Below are 17,503 nucleotides of genomic sequence, written 5' to 3' on the forward strand. Positions count from 1 at the left end.
CTGGGCGCACTCCAGTCCATGGCAACCCCGGCCTCCCCAGTCCCAGCGAGGGGCGATCGTTGTCTCTCTCCAGGCCAAAGTCAAGGACGTGAAAAGCAAACTCTGATGGCGTCAAGGTTGCGGTTCTGTGCTCTGGGCTTGCAGGTTCCTTTAGAGCCCACGGTAAACGCTGGGTGTGTCCGAGGTGCCCACACGCGGGGTACTGGGGGGTGAGACAGGAACTCTGGCTGCAGGTACATTCTCCAAAGACGACACTTGGTAAACAGAACAGAAAGCAGAGGCAAGGCCAGGCACCGCCCGGGTCTGAACGGCTGCAGGGGCTACTGGTAATGTCCGTTCGACCGCCTTACGGAATTCAGACCCAAGCTGAGGGAGACTCGGTGAGGACTTGCAGGCTCTGCTTTTTGCTCTCTGCCTCTGCTGGTGCGTGAGGTATCAGTACACACTTAGAAATCGAAACCACTTAAAAGGTTTTTTTTGTTTGTTTGTTTGTTTTTTTTTTTTGGACAGGCAGAGTGGACAGTGAGAGAGAGAGATAGAGAGAAAGGTCTTCCTTTTGCCGTTGGTTCACCCTCTAATGGCTGCCACGGCTGGTGCGCTGCGGCCGGCGCACCGCGCTGATCCGAAGGCAGGAGCCAGGTGCTTCTCCTGGTCTCCCATGGGGTGCAGGGCCCAAGCACTTGGGCCATCCTCCACTGCACTCCCGGGCCACAGCAGAGAGCTGGCTTAAAAGAGGGGCAACCAGGACAGAATCCGGCGCCCCGACCGGGACTAGAACCCGGTGTGCCGACGCCGCTAGATGGAGGATTAGCTTATTGAGCCACGGCACCGGCCACTTAAAGGTTTTTTTATTCCCCGTAACTGAATCATTTGGGGAGGAGGGGGAGTGTGACTTTGTTCAGAGTTGGTGTGCCATCTGTCTCTTGGCCAACCCAAATCCTATTTCACTTCCTTCCTCAGCTACCCAGGACGTGAACACTGGCCCTCAGCCGCAAAATGAGGTTTCATTTCCATCTCTGGTTGGAATCATTTGGTTGATTACAACCAAAATGTTGTAATCGATACAAAATAATGGAAAAGACGATTTTAAACAGAGAATGATATACAAAAATGGAGATGATGATTTTTAAACAGACAACAGCCCCTGGGAAGCCAGGGCCACAGCACGTTCGTATTCAGACGTTCCAGGGGCTGCTCACGCCATGAGGATTTGTCCTGGGGCTCCTGGAACCAGTGCAGTCCTTATCGGAGCTGTCTGCCCCGTGAGCATCGCCTTAGCCGGGGGCCAGGGAAGGACAGCACATGGCGCCAGGCCAGCCTCACCCCTGCCTCACCGTCTGCTCTTCCTCCCCCGCACTCTAAGCACTAAGAGACCCCGTCTCCAGCACCGGTCCTCAGGTGCCAGGCAGCCCTCCATGCTGCCGGGGGAGAGGGCACAGGGGCAGGCCGGGGCCCGGGTTACCTTCCAGAACCACTGGATGACCGGGTGGTTTGGGCAGTAGCCGTTCTTGTAGATAGAATGCTGTCTCCAGTCGTTCACGTCCACATCCCCGAGACCACACATCAGCAACTGTGGGGGACAGTGACCAGATGTGAGTGACGCAGGCAGGCTGGCTGGCTGGTTGGCAATGCACACAACCCACGGACAGCAGGCGCGCAGGTGCACCTCACTCTCCCTGCCACACATCATGGACGTAGCACAGGTACAGGGGTAACCCAACCCCAGCCCTTGTGCGAGGCCTGGACAAGGCACACTGGCACTAAAGTCCTCCTCCGTCACCTTCCTCACGTCTCTGGTTCTCTCTGCACGCCACCTGGGCTGTGTCCTCTCCTGAGTGTTTATCTGTCTTACTACTGAAAACCGCAGCCCGGTGACAGCACGCACTCGTCTCTCCCCGCCTGGCCTACGCAGGTGCTGCCGGCCACGTCCTCTATCCAGAGGCAGACGGGCCGGGGATCACTGGTTCTCTGACTTGGCATCTGGTCGGAGGTCTGCTCTTCCTGTGCAGCTCTCCAGCAGGGACAAACGGACGTGAGATGCCCACAGCGGGACTGCGGCGGAGGGCAGAGAGAACTGAACGAGGCAGACTCGGAGCCGGGTTCACAGGCCTGACCCAGACTTTGCTGGGCAGACCTGTGAAGTTACGGCCTCCTCCCTGCCTCAGTTTCCCTCCCTGTCAAACCAAGGGCCTATAGTACACAGTTTCTGTTACATCATCTATCCTGAGGTTTCTAGCACCGGAGAAAGGCTTTGCCGGCTGTGGCTTGGACAACCGGTCAGTGCTTCTCCACGGTCCAGGCTCTCCTGCTCCTGTTTCTCTCCATGCACCCAGGGGTAGAGCCGAGCGCTTTTTGGGTGCAATTTCTCATCAACACCACAAAGCTGGGACAGCCGGTCCTTAACCGGCCTTCTGCTCTCTGCTGTCCTGCCACAAACCACTCAAGTTCCGTGAGCCCTGTCCCGTAGCCCCTAGCGGATGCATCTAGCCCTGGGGGCACTGGGGAGGCAGCGCAGGAGCTGTGGCCTGGCCAGCACAGCGGGGGCACAGGGCCGGGAACCCCACACAGCCTGGAGGGCCTGTGCTACTCGGTCTGCTCTCCAGCCCCAGTGCCACAAACAGGAAATGTACCGTCTACTGCTCTTCTATTCCTTATGCCCCAATCGGCAAACACCCCCGAGGAAGCTCGGGGTCAGAAGTCACCTAAACTATTCCCTAGGACACTGGGATCCGAGGGCTTTTCAGCGTCATTTGTAAGGCGGTGATAGGTACTGGAAGCAGCCACGTGAACTGCTGATGATACAAACCTCCAGCTCATTTTCATCAAAAATTTTAATCAGGTCAATGGGAAGGAGTTCTGTGAATCCCTGGAAGAAACAAGCGAAAAACACCGTAAACACGTTTTTCCTTGAGAAACAGAACTTACAGGAAAAGCGAGTATTTACTGATGACTGACAGCAGCAAAGCAACCACAGTTCCAGTAACAGCACAGTCACAACGGAAGCTCTGAAAATTACAGACTCTAGGAAGTTTGGGTCCTGAGGAGTCGCTGGAATCCTAGGAAGACGCAGGGTACTGCAGGCAGGTGGATTCCAAAGGCCAGCTGAGATGCTGCCGAGTCACACAGGCCTGAGACACACAGGCCGCAGGTGCACGGCAGACACGGCGGAGGAACGCAGAGGAGGCTGTGCGACCCGGGGTGGCAGAGGCTGGGAGGACAGGGACCAGGCTCGGTCCCCAGGTGGTCCCCAACTAACTAACCTGGGGGTGGGCGGGGCCCAGGCACCTGCCTCCTGGGGTCTTGAACCTAAACGGAGTATGACACCTGTGACCCTGACATCTGTGCTCACACAGCACGACCCGGAAGCTTTCTGAGAACCCCCTGGGCAAGAGGTTCCTTCATCGCGGGAGAGTGCCTGAAGTGCACCCAATGGGAGCTCTGCGCAGGCAGCGGGGGCTGGGCACACGGGGGCGGGGCGTCCCCCGTGCCATCCTCCCTGATGAAGCAATCTCACTCTCGGCCAAAGCGAGAACACCCAGAAATGACAAGTCCATCGCCCCATGCTGGGGGCCTCCAGGCAGGGCCGGGGGCAGCCCTGACTTCAAACACTTGGACCTGGGAAGTGCTGGCTTCTCTCCCACACGAGGCGGCTGGATTCGAAATAAAACCTCGAGTTGAGAAACTGCTTTTCATGCAGCTGTTACAGGAGAGAATCTGAGGAATTCAGACAGCAAGGAAGGGACAGGGAGGGACAGCTCGTCGGGACCCTGCTCTCCCTAAGACCTGTCGCCATGGGCAGCCCTCTCCTGGGGGCCACCCTGGAGTGCCAAGTCAACAGCTCCGCATCAGCTCTGTAAAAAGCCCTCTTTATTAAGTTAAAAAATGAGAGAAGCCAAAGATGAGAGCCTTTAACATGAAAAAAATTTTAAAAAAAGGTGGTGGTAAAACAGCCGAGCCCTCTGGCCCGGCAGCTGGCCAGCGTGAGCTGTGACGTCCCAGCCTCCCTGCATTGCCCCACTCCCACCCTGCCTCGGTTTCCCCACGTCTCCTGCACAGCTCACCTCTAGGAAGGCGTTCATCTGCTTCTGGACCCGGTTCACGAACCTCCACTGGATGACCAAGCTGCAGGGGAGAACAGGGCAGGTTCAGCCATGGACACTGCCGCCACCCCCTCCTTCCTCCTCAGCTGCAACTGCTACACGGGACAGGGAGGGAGAGAGACCCCCCCCCCCCCGCCCCAGGAACGCAGCCGAAGGGAGGGTCGACAGCTGGGACCCCACCGTGCAGTCTGAGATCGCCGGAGCATCTGCGAGACATCTCAAAGTCTCATGGAAACGGTCAAAGCATAACTGACCCCCTGCCTCCCTAGCCCACCAAGGCGCAGCTGGTCCTAGCTGCTTCACGGACGTGACCACGTGGAGGAGAGAAAGGCCCCTGGCTGAGTAGACAGGGATGTGTCAAAGCACACACAGCCACAGGCACGTTCAAATACACAGGTGCGCGCGCACACACACACACACACACACACACACTCTCGTGTGTAAAGGGGAAACCCAGCACCATGTATTCTGCTCCTGAGGTTTCTTTCGAGTAGCTGCAGTCCCTACACTCCAAGTCTTCCCGGTGATACAGCTGCACGCTGCTACTTTAGTATCCACTTCGGCAGGCGAGTGTTGAGCCCTCTTTAACAGTCTCTCTGTGACAATACTGTCTACACAGCATCATCTGCTGCACACGCGTCCACTCTGGGTTCCACTTCGGGTGCACCACTGTTACAAAGGGCTCTCCCTGCTGTGGTGGCGCCATGACCACAGCCCCGAGCAGCAGCCGGCAGTGTGACCCTGGCTCAACCGTAGGAGGCTTTGACTGGCAGGAGTGCAGGCCTCCCCCACCCAGGGCCGCGGGATGGCAGGTGTCAGGCGGCCTGTCGAACCACTACTCTCAGGGAAGTGCGCTGAAACCCTGCCTGGCCCTCACGTTACAGCCCAAAAACAATTAACCGCGAAGCGCGGTGCCCAACACACGTGGGATTCCTCAGACTTAACTCCTGGTCACCTGTGGCTGCAGCAATTTTAAAAATCTATTCCCGGCCTGCACATTCTGCAGACAGTGCCGTCTCCCAGGGTGTCACATGCGAGACCGTCCAAGTTCAGGCAAGTGTGGCAATGAGCATGGACAGGTAAGGACTGCAGGTCTCACCTCCAGTCGTCAGCGCAACAGGCGGCTATGTCATGGGCTCGCCCTGCCGGGGTCTCCGAGAGGAGCCTCGACGCTCTCCCTTTCTTCCTAATTCGGCAGGACAGGGTTTTTCTCTGCAGCTCACGCCAGGTGACGCTGAGCCAACCCCCAGCCCATCCCCTGGACAGAAGGGCTCTGGGCAGTTTCAGAGGGGAGTCCGGGGGGAACCTGGCTGGCTGGACTGGAGCCCGGGATGCAGACAGGCACTCAGGCTCTGAGCCGCCCGGTGCAGGGCTCAGCGCTGCTGTACTTCCCACCCTGCAGCCTGGCAAGCCCTAGGACGGCCCAGGACCGCGTGTCTGAACCACGGTCGTGGAAAGTGGAATGAAACATCACGTTTATTCAGGTGCCAAATTTTTTGAAACCCATGTCTGGATTTTTCATAATATGCATTGTCCATGACCATGCACTTTTGGAATATCCCTCATGCAGTTCCCAAGGAGGAAAACGTGAGGCGGTCAGATAAAGACCTTCTGCTGGTGCCAACGTCCTCGGATTACCCCACAGCAGAGCCCCAAAAGGACTCAACAGTCTGATTTCCCAGCCGAGGCTGAGACGGGGTTAGGAAAGTACAGCTACAGAATAGCTCATTACCCTCGCACACGCGTTCTTCCTGCCCGTTTTAACTATTTTCCTCTCTATTTACTATGGAAGTGAAGTAGGGACGGAGAGAAAACATCTCACCTTGGGCGGCCCCCAGTTTCGCCCTGCTGGGCACTGACACCGAACTTCAGATGAGATGCCCATTGTCCAAGAGTGCCTGCTGTGTTACTCAAGGAGGCGTGCAACTTCTCCCCGATCCCTTCCCACGGCAGCTCACGGCCGCCATGCTGCAGGGCCAGCTTTCCACCCTGCCACGAACCTCCCACAGTGCACCCCGAGAGGAACTTGGCCTGTGGAAACTGGCCAGTCACCACCCGCCCACGGAGCATTCCACCTGGCACAAGGAGAGGCCTACACGTGTGCATACGTACTCGATATATTCCCTTTTGTTTTCATTCGTCACCATTATCTCTGAGCCATTGGGCTTCAGGTCCACTTGGTATGTCTGCAACGACAAAGATCAAGCCACAGTCACCACCACGAAGTCACTCTGCATAGGGAGCAGTAACATCCTACTATCAGAAGGATGACAAGCACAATTTGTTCAGATTTCTCAGGAAATGGGTTCTGCATATGAGAGAGAAAACCTAATGAGGCCCTGGATTGTTAAGATGGACACATTTCATGATGCCATCACCAAAGGCCAGCGATTTCATGGCTGCTTATGACTGATTACTCTTCATGTGGCAGCACCAGTGGGAAAGGGCGACCTTGCTTCCATCTCAAGTTCACCCATCAAGAGATTATGTTTAGCGGAGCAAAGAGCCGGACACATCCGTCAGGACTAGAGACCCAAGTTCTGATGCATCTTGCTTCTGAAAATTAAATTTTATAGTTATCAGAAGGGAGGCACGGGATTTCTTTGGAAGAGGCCAAAAACATGGGGACTTAAAAAAGGAGCTGAAGAGGCCAGGCTGGGCAGGGAGGCGCTTATCTGTCTGGGACACCCGCACCCTGCTCTGCCGTCCCTCTGGGACCCACCCATGGACACCAGCCTGGAAAGCTGTGCAAATCCAGGCACCACCTTCCCCTTGATGTCACCACGCACAGAGTCATAACCAGCACTAGGGCCACGAGGCCGACGCCTACCATTTCAAATAAAATGCTTCTCATCGTAGAAATTTAGGGGAGAAAATACTCGGTCCTCGGTGCCGACGGGTTCTACACCCACGGGTTCCGCCTACTGCAGGCAGCACATGCTCTGGACAAACGTCTGAGCCTGTACTGAACCCGCACACCCTTCCCGTCCCGACATTTCTCATCAGTCGGTGCAGTGTAACTACTGCGGTAGCACTCTCACTGTAGGTGTTCCAGATCACCCACAGCTGTGATCTTAGCACACGGAAGCTGGTGGAGATTACACGCTGCCATTTTATTTAACAGACTTAAGTGTCTGCAGAGTTTGATACCCACGGGGGAACTGGAACCAACTCGCCCCATCCCCCGCCATTCTCCCACTGAAAGATGCCAGAGGAAAGCTCTGGGAGAGCCCCTGGAGTCTCATCTCTATGCTCAGAGCGCCCAGTCCGGGGAGAGGGCGCCACAGCCACACCGAGGGACACAGCTGTCAACCTGTGATGAAATCTGTGCTCCAGTGGCAGCAGGGAGCCCTCAGCGTGGGGGAACACGGAGCCCACACTGAAGAATCACAGCTGGACGGCTCTTCTCATCCAAGCTTAGGGACCCCCCCCCGACCCCCCCTCCCCCACTGGCTTCCTCCCTCTGCCTCCTCCTGGGCCTGGGGACGCCACCGCGTGCTTCTCCCTCACATGACCAAACTCTGCTTTCACGGTCGGTGTCGCTCTGGCCTGTCCCCGACCGGGTCGACCTTGGGTCCTGCACTGCCCGTTTGCCTGGAGCCCTTCCGCACGCCTCCCCTCGGTGGAGGACAGCGCCAGCTGTTTCCTGCAGCAGTCTGGGGACGTTTCCCACGGGAATGCGCTGCCAATCCTCTGCAGGGTGGTGGGTTGTGCCCAAGCTTCGTAGAGGTTTCTAGTAAGCTCCAGCCTGGATTTTTCTTCTCTGCATGTACCCCCCCCCTCCGGGACTGCCTTGCTGTTCCAAGTGGTAATAAAATTCTCCATCCACCCCACAGTGACAAGTTAGCAATGACAATGGTGCTCAGCTGTACCAAGACAGACGGCTTCTCCTGGCCTCTGCCCCAGCTCTGAGGGTCTACAGGATGCCCAGAGTCTCTGTAATCCACTCTGTGATCCTTTCCCGTTCCCCCTCCACTTCCCTGGCTCCCACGGCTTCCCAGGTGTTGTCTGGAGTCGTGATCCAGAGCTGCTGAACCAGACAAGACAGGGAGGGCGGTGGCACGGGAAAAAGGAACCAGGGCTGCAGAGCGCAGAGGGCCAGGCCCCGCCTGCCCCGGGGAGGGAGACAAGCTGGTGCCGGCTTTTTGAAGGTATGTGGCAAAAAAGGCACCCACACTTTGATGTGCATATCCCTTTTCAAAATCTCTTTCCGAATTTCTACCAGAGGGAGGAGAATCAGTCAAGCAAGCAGGATGCGCGCTGCAGGAGTGCGGTCTCTGTTGTACGTGACTATTCCGGGACTATTACGCAGAACCGTGTGTTTACAGTGACTACGCAAACACCCTCGGCGCTGGCCAACAGGGCCTGGCTCAGAACACGCGCCACGTCTGCAAAGGAGACTCAGCGTCATCATCAGAACGATGGACTGATGTGGCAAAGCTTCTGTGAAGGCAAGCTGAAAACCACGGCACGCGTCACTCCTTCGCTGTTTCGAGGGGTGGATGGGGAAGGCGAGCAGAACCGGCACTAGGGACAGCGACAGGTGGCTGCTGCCACCACACGGCCAGGAAACAAGCAGGGCAGGGACCAGTGCAAAGGGCAGACAGGAGAAGCAACAGAGCCAGAGTCCACAGGACCTGGTCCCTGCCGGGCACGGGGAGCCCGAGCGCAGTGAGCGGGAGGGGAGGTTCCACCATGATGCCCACGTTCTGGGAGGGAGCGGGCGGGTGGGGGAACTAATTAGAGCAGAACAGGCGTGGGGTCTCGGGGGGAGAGCACGGCTTCAGTGAGGAGAGCCCTGGGCCTTTCAGAGGCAGCGGGAGCCAGGCAGTGTGGACAGCAGCTGGCCTGCACTGAGCAGGTGCAAAGAGGAACAGCCCAGAGAGTACTGCGGCCAGAGGGTCGGCTGCGTCTGCCGGGCCAGCGGAGGAAGCCCACCCTTCAAGGAGCCGGAATCAACCAGGGAGAGAGGTGAGGAAGGAAGGGGGTAAGCTGTGTGATTCCAGGCCTCTCCAGGGTAGTGACACAGCCCGTGGTGGGAGGAGGGAGCCCACAGGAGGAGACGCAGGCAGCGCACTGGGTCCTGGGCAGCACCCCCAGCCGTGTAGGCAGCACCCACGGGGAGGGGTGGTGGACAGAGGGGAGCTTCGTGGTCCCTGTCCCTAGAGCCCAAAACTTGTCTACAAACTTCACCCAACCCAGGGGGGAGGATGCTACGGAGCCGCCAGGCTCCACCCCTCCCAGGGCCCACACCCGTCATGCAGGACCCACCTCCAGTACGTGATATGCAGGAGCAAGTCATTTTCTTTTTCAACAATTTCACCTCCCGGTTGTCACTGACTCCTTGCTACCCACCCGCTCAGCAACTTTTGTTCCTGAGATTTCCAGGAAGCCAGGAGGGGAAGGGGCCGATTCGTAACGTCACCCACAGAACTCTGAGGGGAAGAGACCCGCAAACGCAGCTGTGCTAGTGGGACGAACTTGTCGTCACCTCCGAGCAGCGCGGGGCACATGCGTCTTCCATGTGGCAACCCTTTAAAGTGGGCTCCGTGACCTCCCTCGCTCCAAGGCCACAGAAGCACGCTCTGAGAGGTGGGACACCGCGGGTCAGATGCCGCTCTGGGGACACCTCCCACGGAGGCATCGTCACTCCTGGGGTCTTCGGGAGGACAACGCGACCCCAGGCAGGCCACTTCATCCTGAAACGCATTTTTGACTTCTACCGGGAACCCAGACACAGAACCAGAGAAAAGACCCAGGCCCCTCAAAGTCACAGCCACGCATTCACACTGCCAAGCGACCGTCACACTGCTTCTCCAGGTACCTGAATTCCAACACCCAGGTGCCCGGGAAACAGTCCCTGGGAACGCCCTGGGGGCGGGGGGAGCCAGCTGGTTGAGCCTGGACTTGGATTCCCATACAACAATGAGGCGCTGATGAGCCCTAAGCGCCTGCTGCTTGGTTTTAACTGCCCAGCAAGGCTGGGGCCCGGCCTGCAGAGCAGGGCTCCCGGGGCCTCCCGCACGCACCTGCCCGAAGTTCTCCTCATCTATGCAGAACATGAGGTCCAGTTCGGTGGGGTCATTTTCTAAGATCCACTTCAAAGAGTTGTAGTATTCACTGTCCTAGAAGCACAACACAGAAATTAAAACCGAGTTTTTTTTTCTTAATTTTAATTTTTCCCAGAACACCAACGCGACTGACTTCTTTCAACAGTTAAGACCTTCGAGTGCGATCGTGTGCAGAACGCTCAGAAACTGCACCGCTCACGGACATGCGTGGCCCGTCCTGCTCCACCCCACCAACCCGTCCTCTGCAGTTTAGAATACGAACAAGCGCACACACACAGTCCCTGCAGGGACGGGGTGTGGGCTGGCACCTGTGCTCTGTGACACACAACGGAAGCCACAAACCTCCGGGTCCAGAAGCCGACACGCAGAGACCCACCTGCTTCCCACCGCCGAGCAGCAATGGACGACGTGGTCACAGGACCAAGGGAAGGACAGTGAACATTCTAGGCAAATCACGATGGTTTGAATGCACACCCTTTTCTGTGCTTGTGTTACTCTAATTTTTTTTTTAAATTATTATTTTTTTATTTTTTTTTATTTTTGACAGGCAGAGTGGACAGTGAGAGAGAGAGACAGAGAGAAAGGTCTTCCTTTGCCGTTGGTTCACCCTCCAATGGCCGCTGCTGCAGCCGGCGCACCGCGCTGATCCGATGGCAGGAGCCAGGATCCAGGTGCTTTTCCTGGTCTCCCATGGGGTGCAGGGCCCAAGCACCTGGGCCATCCTCCACTGCACTCCCTGGCCACAGCAGAGAGCTGGCCTGGAAGAGGGGCAACCGGGACAGAATCCGGCGCCCCGACCGGGACTAGAACCCGGTGTGCCGGCGCCGCAAGGTGGAGGATTAGCCTAGTGAGCCACGGTGCCGGCCGTGTTACTCTAATTTTAAAAGTTTATATTTTCGTGTTTTCATTTTATTTGAAAGGCAGAGAGAAAAAGCCTCTGAGATTGAATGGGAGAGATCGACCTTCCATCTGCTGGTTCACTTCCCAAATGCCCACAACAGATGGGACAGGGACAGGCTGAAGCCAGAAGCCCGGGACCCAATCTAGGTCTTTCCCTTGGTGGCAGGGACCCAAGTACTTGATCCATCATTTGCTACTTCCCGAGGTGTGCACCTGCAGGAAGCTGGAATCTGAAGTAAAGGGAAGACTCAGACCCAGGTACCCGAATGAGGGACGCAGGTGTCCCAAGTCTTAACTACTGTGCCCAGCATCAGCCTCCTGCCATTTAGCTTGGAGGCTGCTCTGATTCTGCAATCCAGAGTAGGTGACACAAGGGCCCTCTGCACTCCTCTTGCTGGTCAGGCCTCATGTCTTCATGGCTGGGGAGCTGACAAGCCCTGGAAAGGCCAAAGATCCCACACACACTGCACCTAACACACTGATCTGGGGGCTGGCATTGTGGCGTCGAGGGTTAAGCCACCACCTGTGAAGCCGGCATCTCATATGGGCGCCAGTTCGAATCCTAGTTTCTCCACTTCCAATAAAGCTCCCTGCCAGTGAGCCTGGGAAAGCAGCAGAGGACGGCCCAACCACTTGAGCCCCTCCACCCACATGGGAGACCCAGATGAGGCTCCTGGCTCCTGACTTTGGCCTGTCCCAGCACTGGTGGTTGTAGGATATTTGGGAAGTGAACCAGTGAACGGAAGACACCTCTCTCCCTCTCTCCCTCTCTTGCTCTCGCTCTCTCTCTCTCTCTCTCTCCCCTGCACATGGACGAGTGTCTTCACAGGTTTGTGGAAATGGAGTTCAAGGCTAACTTTATTTCTGGGACATAAAAAAAACCACCTGAAGTTCATGCACACAGCGGTCTTTGAAAAGTTCTCTGCAGTGTACTGCTAGAAAGTCCGCGTGGACTTTTAACACTGCGCACACTAAAATGCGGTCATCCCCCAATTCCGTTTTTCCTCAGACCTCTCACCATCCTCTGGGACATCAGCCTGGCCATGGCCGAGCAGCCAGCAGCGGGGCTGAGAACACCACGGGTCTCTGCTTCTTCCACCCGGGCACCGAGGACTGAAAGCCCCGGTCAGCGCTGCCTGGTACAATGGACAGAGCTCAGAATCCCGCCACTGCAGGACATACAGCGGGGGCGCCCGGCACTGCCCGGGGTACACAGGCCCCACATCAGGTGACGGACAGGAGACAGCCACCAACCCCAGGGGGCAGACGCTGCCCAGGACGAGGACTGCAGCTACTTACCACGGACTCCATGTCGTTCAGGGTTATCTGCTTCCCCAGCATCATTTTATAAAACGGGCGGATGAAGAAACCTACAAGGCAAAAACTGGCTTGAGTGTCAAACCTCTGGTACCGATACGGGGCAGAGCATGGAACCAAAGACAAAGAAAAACCTGCCTTCTGACTGAACGGGACAGTAGTGCGGATTAAAGCGGGACCATCTAGAAAGATCCATGCCCAAACAGACAAGGGCCCGGGAAGGGCTGGGCGGGAGGAAGGCAGCAGCAGACAGGGCTGGAAAAGGCCTTACGGCTGGAAAAGACCTTACGGCCAGGCAGGAGTCTGGGGTGCAGATGAGGCTCAGGGACGAAGGGGACAGGGCGCTGGGCGGAGGTGGCTGGCCAGGGCACCAGGACTGGGTGTCCCCGGGACGACAGGGCGCCCCTGCACGAGGGGAGCAGGGCAGAGCGTGGGGGCTGCTCCCTGAGGGCAGTGAGGGCTGCTGGGTGGCCTGGTGAGCACCCCAGCTGCGTCCCGCATGCATCCCTGCCTGGGCAGGGCTGGGGAGTGACAGCGAGGGAGGGCAGGAGGGGTGGCGGATCCCAGGCCGGCCTGTGCAGTGCTCCGGCCTGCAGGGGCCTTCTCTCCCTCTGGTCCATGGTCAAGGTGGCATCACACTCTCTCACTGGCGTACCAGCATGGGCAGACCTAGAGTCTGGGCCTTGTGCCCCTGCTCCGAGGCCCTAAGCCCCAGGTCCCTGTAGTGCAGCCTGACTCGCCCTGCTCAGCTGCAGACCCTGACACACTTCAGCATCTGGGGAGGCAGGGGGAGGCGGCCGCCACTGAGAGCGGTGGACACAAGTGTCAGACACCGCAGACCCCGTGGGCTCCGTCCTGCAGTTCCTGACGTGCACTATGACCCCTCTCGTGGGGCCCACAGCAGCAGGCTCCCACATCCTCCACTGGACTCATGTCCCTCCACGGGGCCTTGGTGCTCAGCCACGCCCCGCATCGCCTGCGCCCTTCTGCCCTGACCCTGTCGCTGATTTTCTCTTTCCTACTGAAACGCAAAGTGCACGGAGGGCAGGAGCTTCACACTCCCCCACAATCACCCGCGGCAGCCAACAGTGTCTCCCCACTGGGGATCTGCTTCTAAGGAGGAGCAAGTGAATCTAACAGGAGGAAGTAACACAGGGTGTGCGCCTGCACATTAAAGTGCATCCACAGCACACACACGCAAAGATGCACACTACACGCAGATTCACAGTACACACACAGAGTCACACTACACAAAGATTCATACTACATACACATGGATTCATACCGCACACAGATTCTCACTACAGAGAAGGAGGTAATGTCGTTTCCTCCCAGTCTGAACAAAGTGTTTATTTCTCCCCGCAACCAAAAATGAAATCCTGAAGCTGGAGCACCCGGTTCGGCCAGCAATGAGTGGCAGGCATACGTCGAGGGAGAGCAGAGTGCACGCACCGGTTACGTACCAGAGCGGCGAAGCTCCATGAATGCCGTCAGCTAATTCTCGTGGAACCGCTTTCCAAGCTGCAGCATGGATCTGACATCTTACTGTCTCCCGCCCTGAGTCCCTAACGTCTCTGAGTGCTCTTCCTCACTGCTGCTTTCCGCAGTGTCCTCTGGCGGGTACTGCTTCCCACCTGGCTAAGTCCACGGGAATCCCCCCGGGCTGTCACGTGCACACAGCCACGGCGGCTCTGACTGACTTCCCCGGCACCCTGAAATCTGTCCGTTCTTTGTATGCTCTAAGTACAAACAGGGCCATCATCTGTCTCAGTAGAGGGTCTAGGGTTAAGGTCTTACAACAACATTACTTAGAAACTGCTTAATCTCTTCACGTTAAAAAAATAGTACTTTGGGGGACAAACAGGACAGTGGCAGAAGATGGAGGGATTCGATCATTTTAAATTAACTTCTCAATTAGCTTTTCCATCTGTCACCAAATCCAGTTCTCACAATTTATCCCAGAAACCACACAAACTGCACAGATACAGAATGCTTTGTGCTCCACACTCATGGTTTCAAAATAAATTTCCTAACTATGTAGACACCGTGTCTCCAGTGCCCCCAGTTAAGATGTTGCCAGGGAAAAATATCTCTGTTCTGGGCCAAATAGAAAAGTACTTTATTGCATTAAAGAGAACCAGATAGACACTTTTTAAAAACCCGTGAGGTGCAAGACAAAATGTCTAACGCAGAGCCACACACCGCACTGGCCTGTGTATGTTCCCTGAAGCCCCAACAACTTACCATCCAAGAGCTTCCCATGAAATACGGCCAGACCAGCGACTCTCCCGATAAACGTGAAATAGGACAAGTGGTCTTCATTACAGAGGCCTGAATTGGGGTTGATTTGAAGTGTGTAGTTGTCTCTTTGGGAGAAGGAGAAAGAAGAAAAGCCCGACAGTTACTTTTTAAAGACAAATTCCAGAATTTGACGTTTCTTCGCCACTTGCAAACATTCTGCACTTCCCGGGAAAAGGTGGGAGCTGGAGCGGGTGCCTCATCCAGCCAGCTCCTCTCTGTGACCACGCCTGTACGCCCTACAGAATAGCTGGGTCTTCGGAAACCCCCGTCTTAACGCCTTAGGATCGACAAGCGTGTCAGTTTCTAACACTTCACCCACGTACCTTGGGCCGACGAGAAACCCACATGATAAAGGCTGGCTCTGGGATGATGAGGGTAACTGCTCTGGTACCTGGGACTCCAACTCTTGGTCTCTGACCACTGCGCTGCCTGGCAAAGTCCCCAGGGGCATGGGGAGCAGGATATGGCTGGCCACGATGCAAACCTCAGAATGCCTGCCCACACACAGTGGTCTCGTGCTCATGAGGCTCCGTGGACAGATTCCTGCAGGGGCGGCTTTGGGAAGGCGAGTGTGAGCTATGGATCTTGCCTCCCACGTTACCCCCACTTCAACGATCAATTTTACGTAGTAGCTTTCTCATAGTGGGAGCTCAGTAGCCAGCACCACCGTACTGGGCAATTCTTAGCTACAGGGGCTGCCTTCCAGATGAGCCATCGGGAGAAGGGCACCAGGTGGAAGACGGGGGACCCACGTCCCCTCAGAGCCCAGGGATGCAGCATTGCTATGTGTGCACCTGCTCTGCTGGGAGCTCAGGTCCAGCCCTAAGCCTTGCGGGCTCCACAGCGTGGAGAAGAAACATCTGGCCTTGCACTGGCCAAGTGCGGAAAGCACCGGAATCCATTTCCACACCTGGCAACGAGGACCTTGGTTTGCCCCTTAGGGGACTAAGGTGTGGTTCTTTGTGTGCTCAGACCCGGGTCCTCAAAGCCCTTTCAGGAGTGTGGCTGCAGAGACAGCTCTGGTTCATAACAGGTCTCTTCTGAATTCTGACTCGGGCAGATTCCCCTCCTGGATACTTGTGACATTTCAAGCAAAAACTGCCTCGTTTCTTAGCACGATCGCAACACGCAGGCACATTTTAACTTCCTGACCCCGACAGACAAGGGAAGAATCGGTTCTGGGTGTTTGCAGTGTACGCTGGGGTCGGAACCTGTTCTAGGCCCAACTTCGTCTCCAACGGGCCGCTTACTCTTCCATGAGGTTGAAATTCATTCTGAAGGGATTCTGTGTACTTACGTGGCAGAGTACTCAAAGAGACCATAGTAAGGGTTGAACATCTCTTTGGACAGTAGGAAGAACCATTCTCTGGCCACGCCCCCATAGTCCAGGCCTTTCTCCGACTCGAATTCTATCCAGAGTCTGGCTTTCAGGACATCTGGTCTTTTCACCGACATGATCCTCCGGTAGGATTCTTCGAATATGTTGTTCCTGTGGAGCTTCATTTCAAATCTGTTCGGAATATCAGCCTGCACAGGAGACAGAGAGCAGTCACCGTATCGTAAACGGACACAGCGACGAGGGCCCAGCTAGATCCTCCCCTTTCTGGGTTTTTCCTTGCGCACACAGAGGGCCACAGGCATGATGGAGGGACACACGGAGGGTCTGGCAAGCAGCAGAAAACCACCTCACCCCATGGCACCGATCCACCCACCGGCACCTGAAATGGCAGTGCTGCCGACTCTGCCTCTTATTTCAGTCGAGCTAAGAGCCTTCAGCCCAAGTCATCAAAACATGGCCAGGACGGGACCCTCGGGGACAGACAGGATCCACAATGCTTCCCCGTTAGCTGCCGTGGGGATGGGCTGCTGATCACGCCGGGTTTGGGGAAAGCTTCCTAAGTCCACAGCTGATGGACAAGAGGAAGGCACCTGACAGGCTGTGGACACTGCCTGCTGGGAGGAGGAGGTCCAGGGTGGCCTTGCTCTACGAGAGGATGCAGGCTGCACACACACGGTGCAGGAGCCAGGGTGAAACAGCGACACCCGCAAAGCCACTGCCAGTTACAAGCAGACGGCTCACAAGGCAACACCAGCTCATCCGTCAGCGCTGATGGCCAGAGTCCTTTCCCAAACAGCTCCTGAAGAGCTAAAATCAGGACTTTGGAAAAGAGAGCAGAGCCTGAGCCTGACCTGAGCCAGGGCAGGTGGGTGGAGAGCGGGAAAACGGGGCGAGCGGAGTGGAGGCTCGGCCACCCGTCCCCAGCAGTGCAACAGTGACGGCAGTGACCACGCAAGAGAACTGGGAAGAGAACTGGGAATGCCCAGAGCATGGAGGGGACCAGAGAGTAACCCGGGAGACACAGAGCCGCCAGGGAGCATGCTGCCTGGAGCTCCTACAGGGTTTCACAGTTTTCCACTGCCCGTGATCATGTGATTAGAAAACGATTCCCGGCGGGCGCCGCGGCTCACTAGGCTAATCCTCCGCCTTGCGGCTCCGGCACACCGGGTTCTAGTCCCGGTCGGGGCGCCGGATTCTGTCCCGGTTGCCCCTCTTCCAGGCCAGCTCTCTGCTGTGGCCAGGGAGTGCAGTGGAGGATGGCCCAAGTACTTGGGCCCTGCACCCCATGGGAGACTAGGAGAAGCACCTGGCTCCTGCCATTGGATCAGCGCGGTGCGCCGGCCGCGGCGGCCATTGGAGGGTGAACCAACGGCAAAGGAAAACCTTTCTCTCTGTCTCTCTCACTGTCCATTCTGCCTGTCAAAAAAAAAAAAAAAAAAAGAAAAAAGAAAAAAGAAAAAGAAAACCATTCCCGG

The 17,503-nt window shown here is 56.6% G+C and overlaps 1 protein-coding gene across 20 annotated transcripts in view; it reads right to left on the minus strand.

The window, feature by feature from the left end:
* Nucleotides 1–17,503, minus strand: part of NEDD4L (NEDD4 like E3 ubiquitin protein ligase) — a 320,618-nt gene that overhangs the window by 6,719 nt on the left and 296,396 nt on the right. For all 20 annotated transcript variants that reach the window (XM_051851903.2, XM_051851904.2, XM_070050121.1 and 17 more), the window contains 8 exons: nt 15,987–16,216; nt 14,633–14,754; nt 12,371–12,441; nt 10,130–10,225; nt 6,213–6,286; nt 4,062–4,122; nt 2,807–2,866; nt 1,463–1,570 (listed from right to left, as the gene is read on the minus strand). In XM_051851903.2, coding sequence (XP_051707863.1) covers nt 1,463–1,570; nt 2,807–2,866; nt 4,062–4,122; nt 6,213–6,286; nt 10,130–10,225; nt 12,371–12,441; nt 14,633–14,754; nt 15,987–16,216 — 822 coding nt within the window. The remainder of the gene's footprint in view (nt 1–1,462; nt 1,571–2,806; nt 2,867–4,061; nt 4,123–6,212; nt 6,287–10,129; nt 10,226–12,370; nt 12,442–14,632; nt 14,755–15,986; nt 16,217–17,503) is intronic.

Source organism: Oryctolagus cuniculus, chromosome 10, assembly GCF_964237555.1.
Source record: "Oryctolagus cuniculus chromosome 10, mOryCun1.1, whole genome shotgun sequence".
Taxonomy (NCBI): Eukaryota; Metazoa; Chordata; class Mammalia; order Lagomorpha; family Leporidae; genus Oryctolagus; species Oryctolagus cuniculus.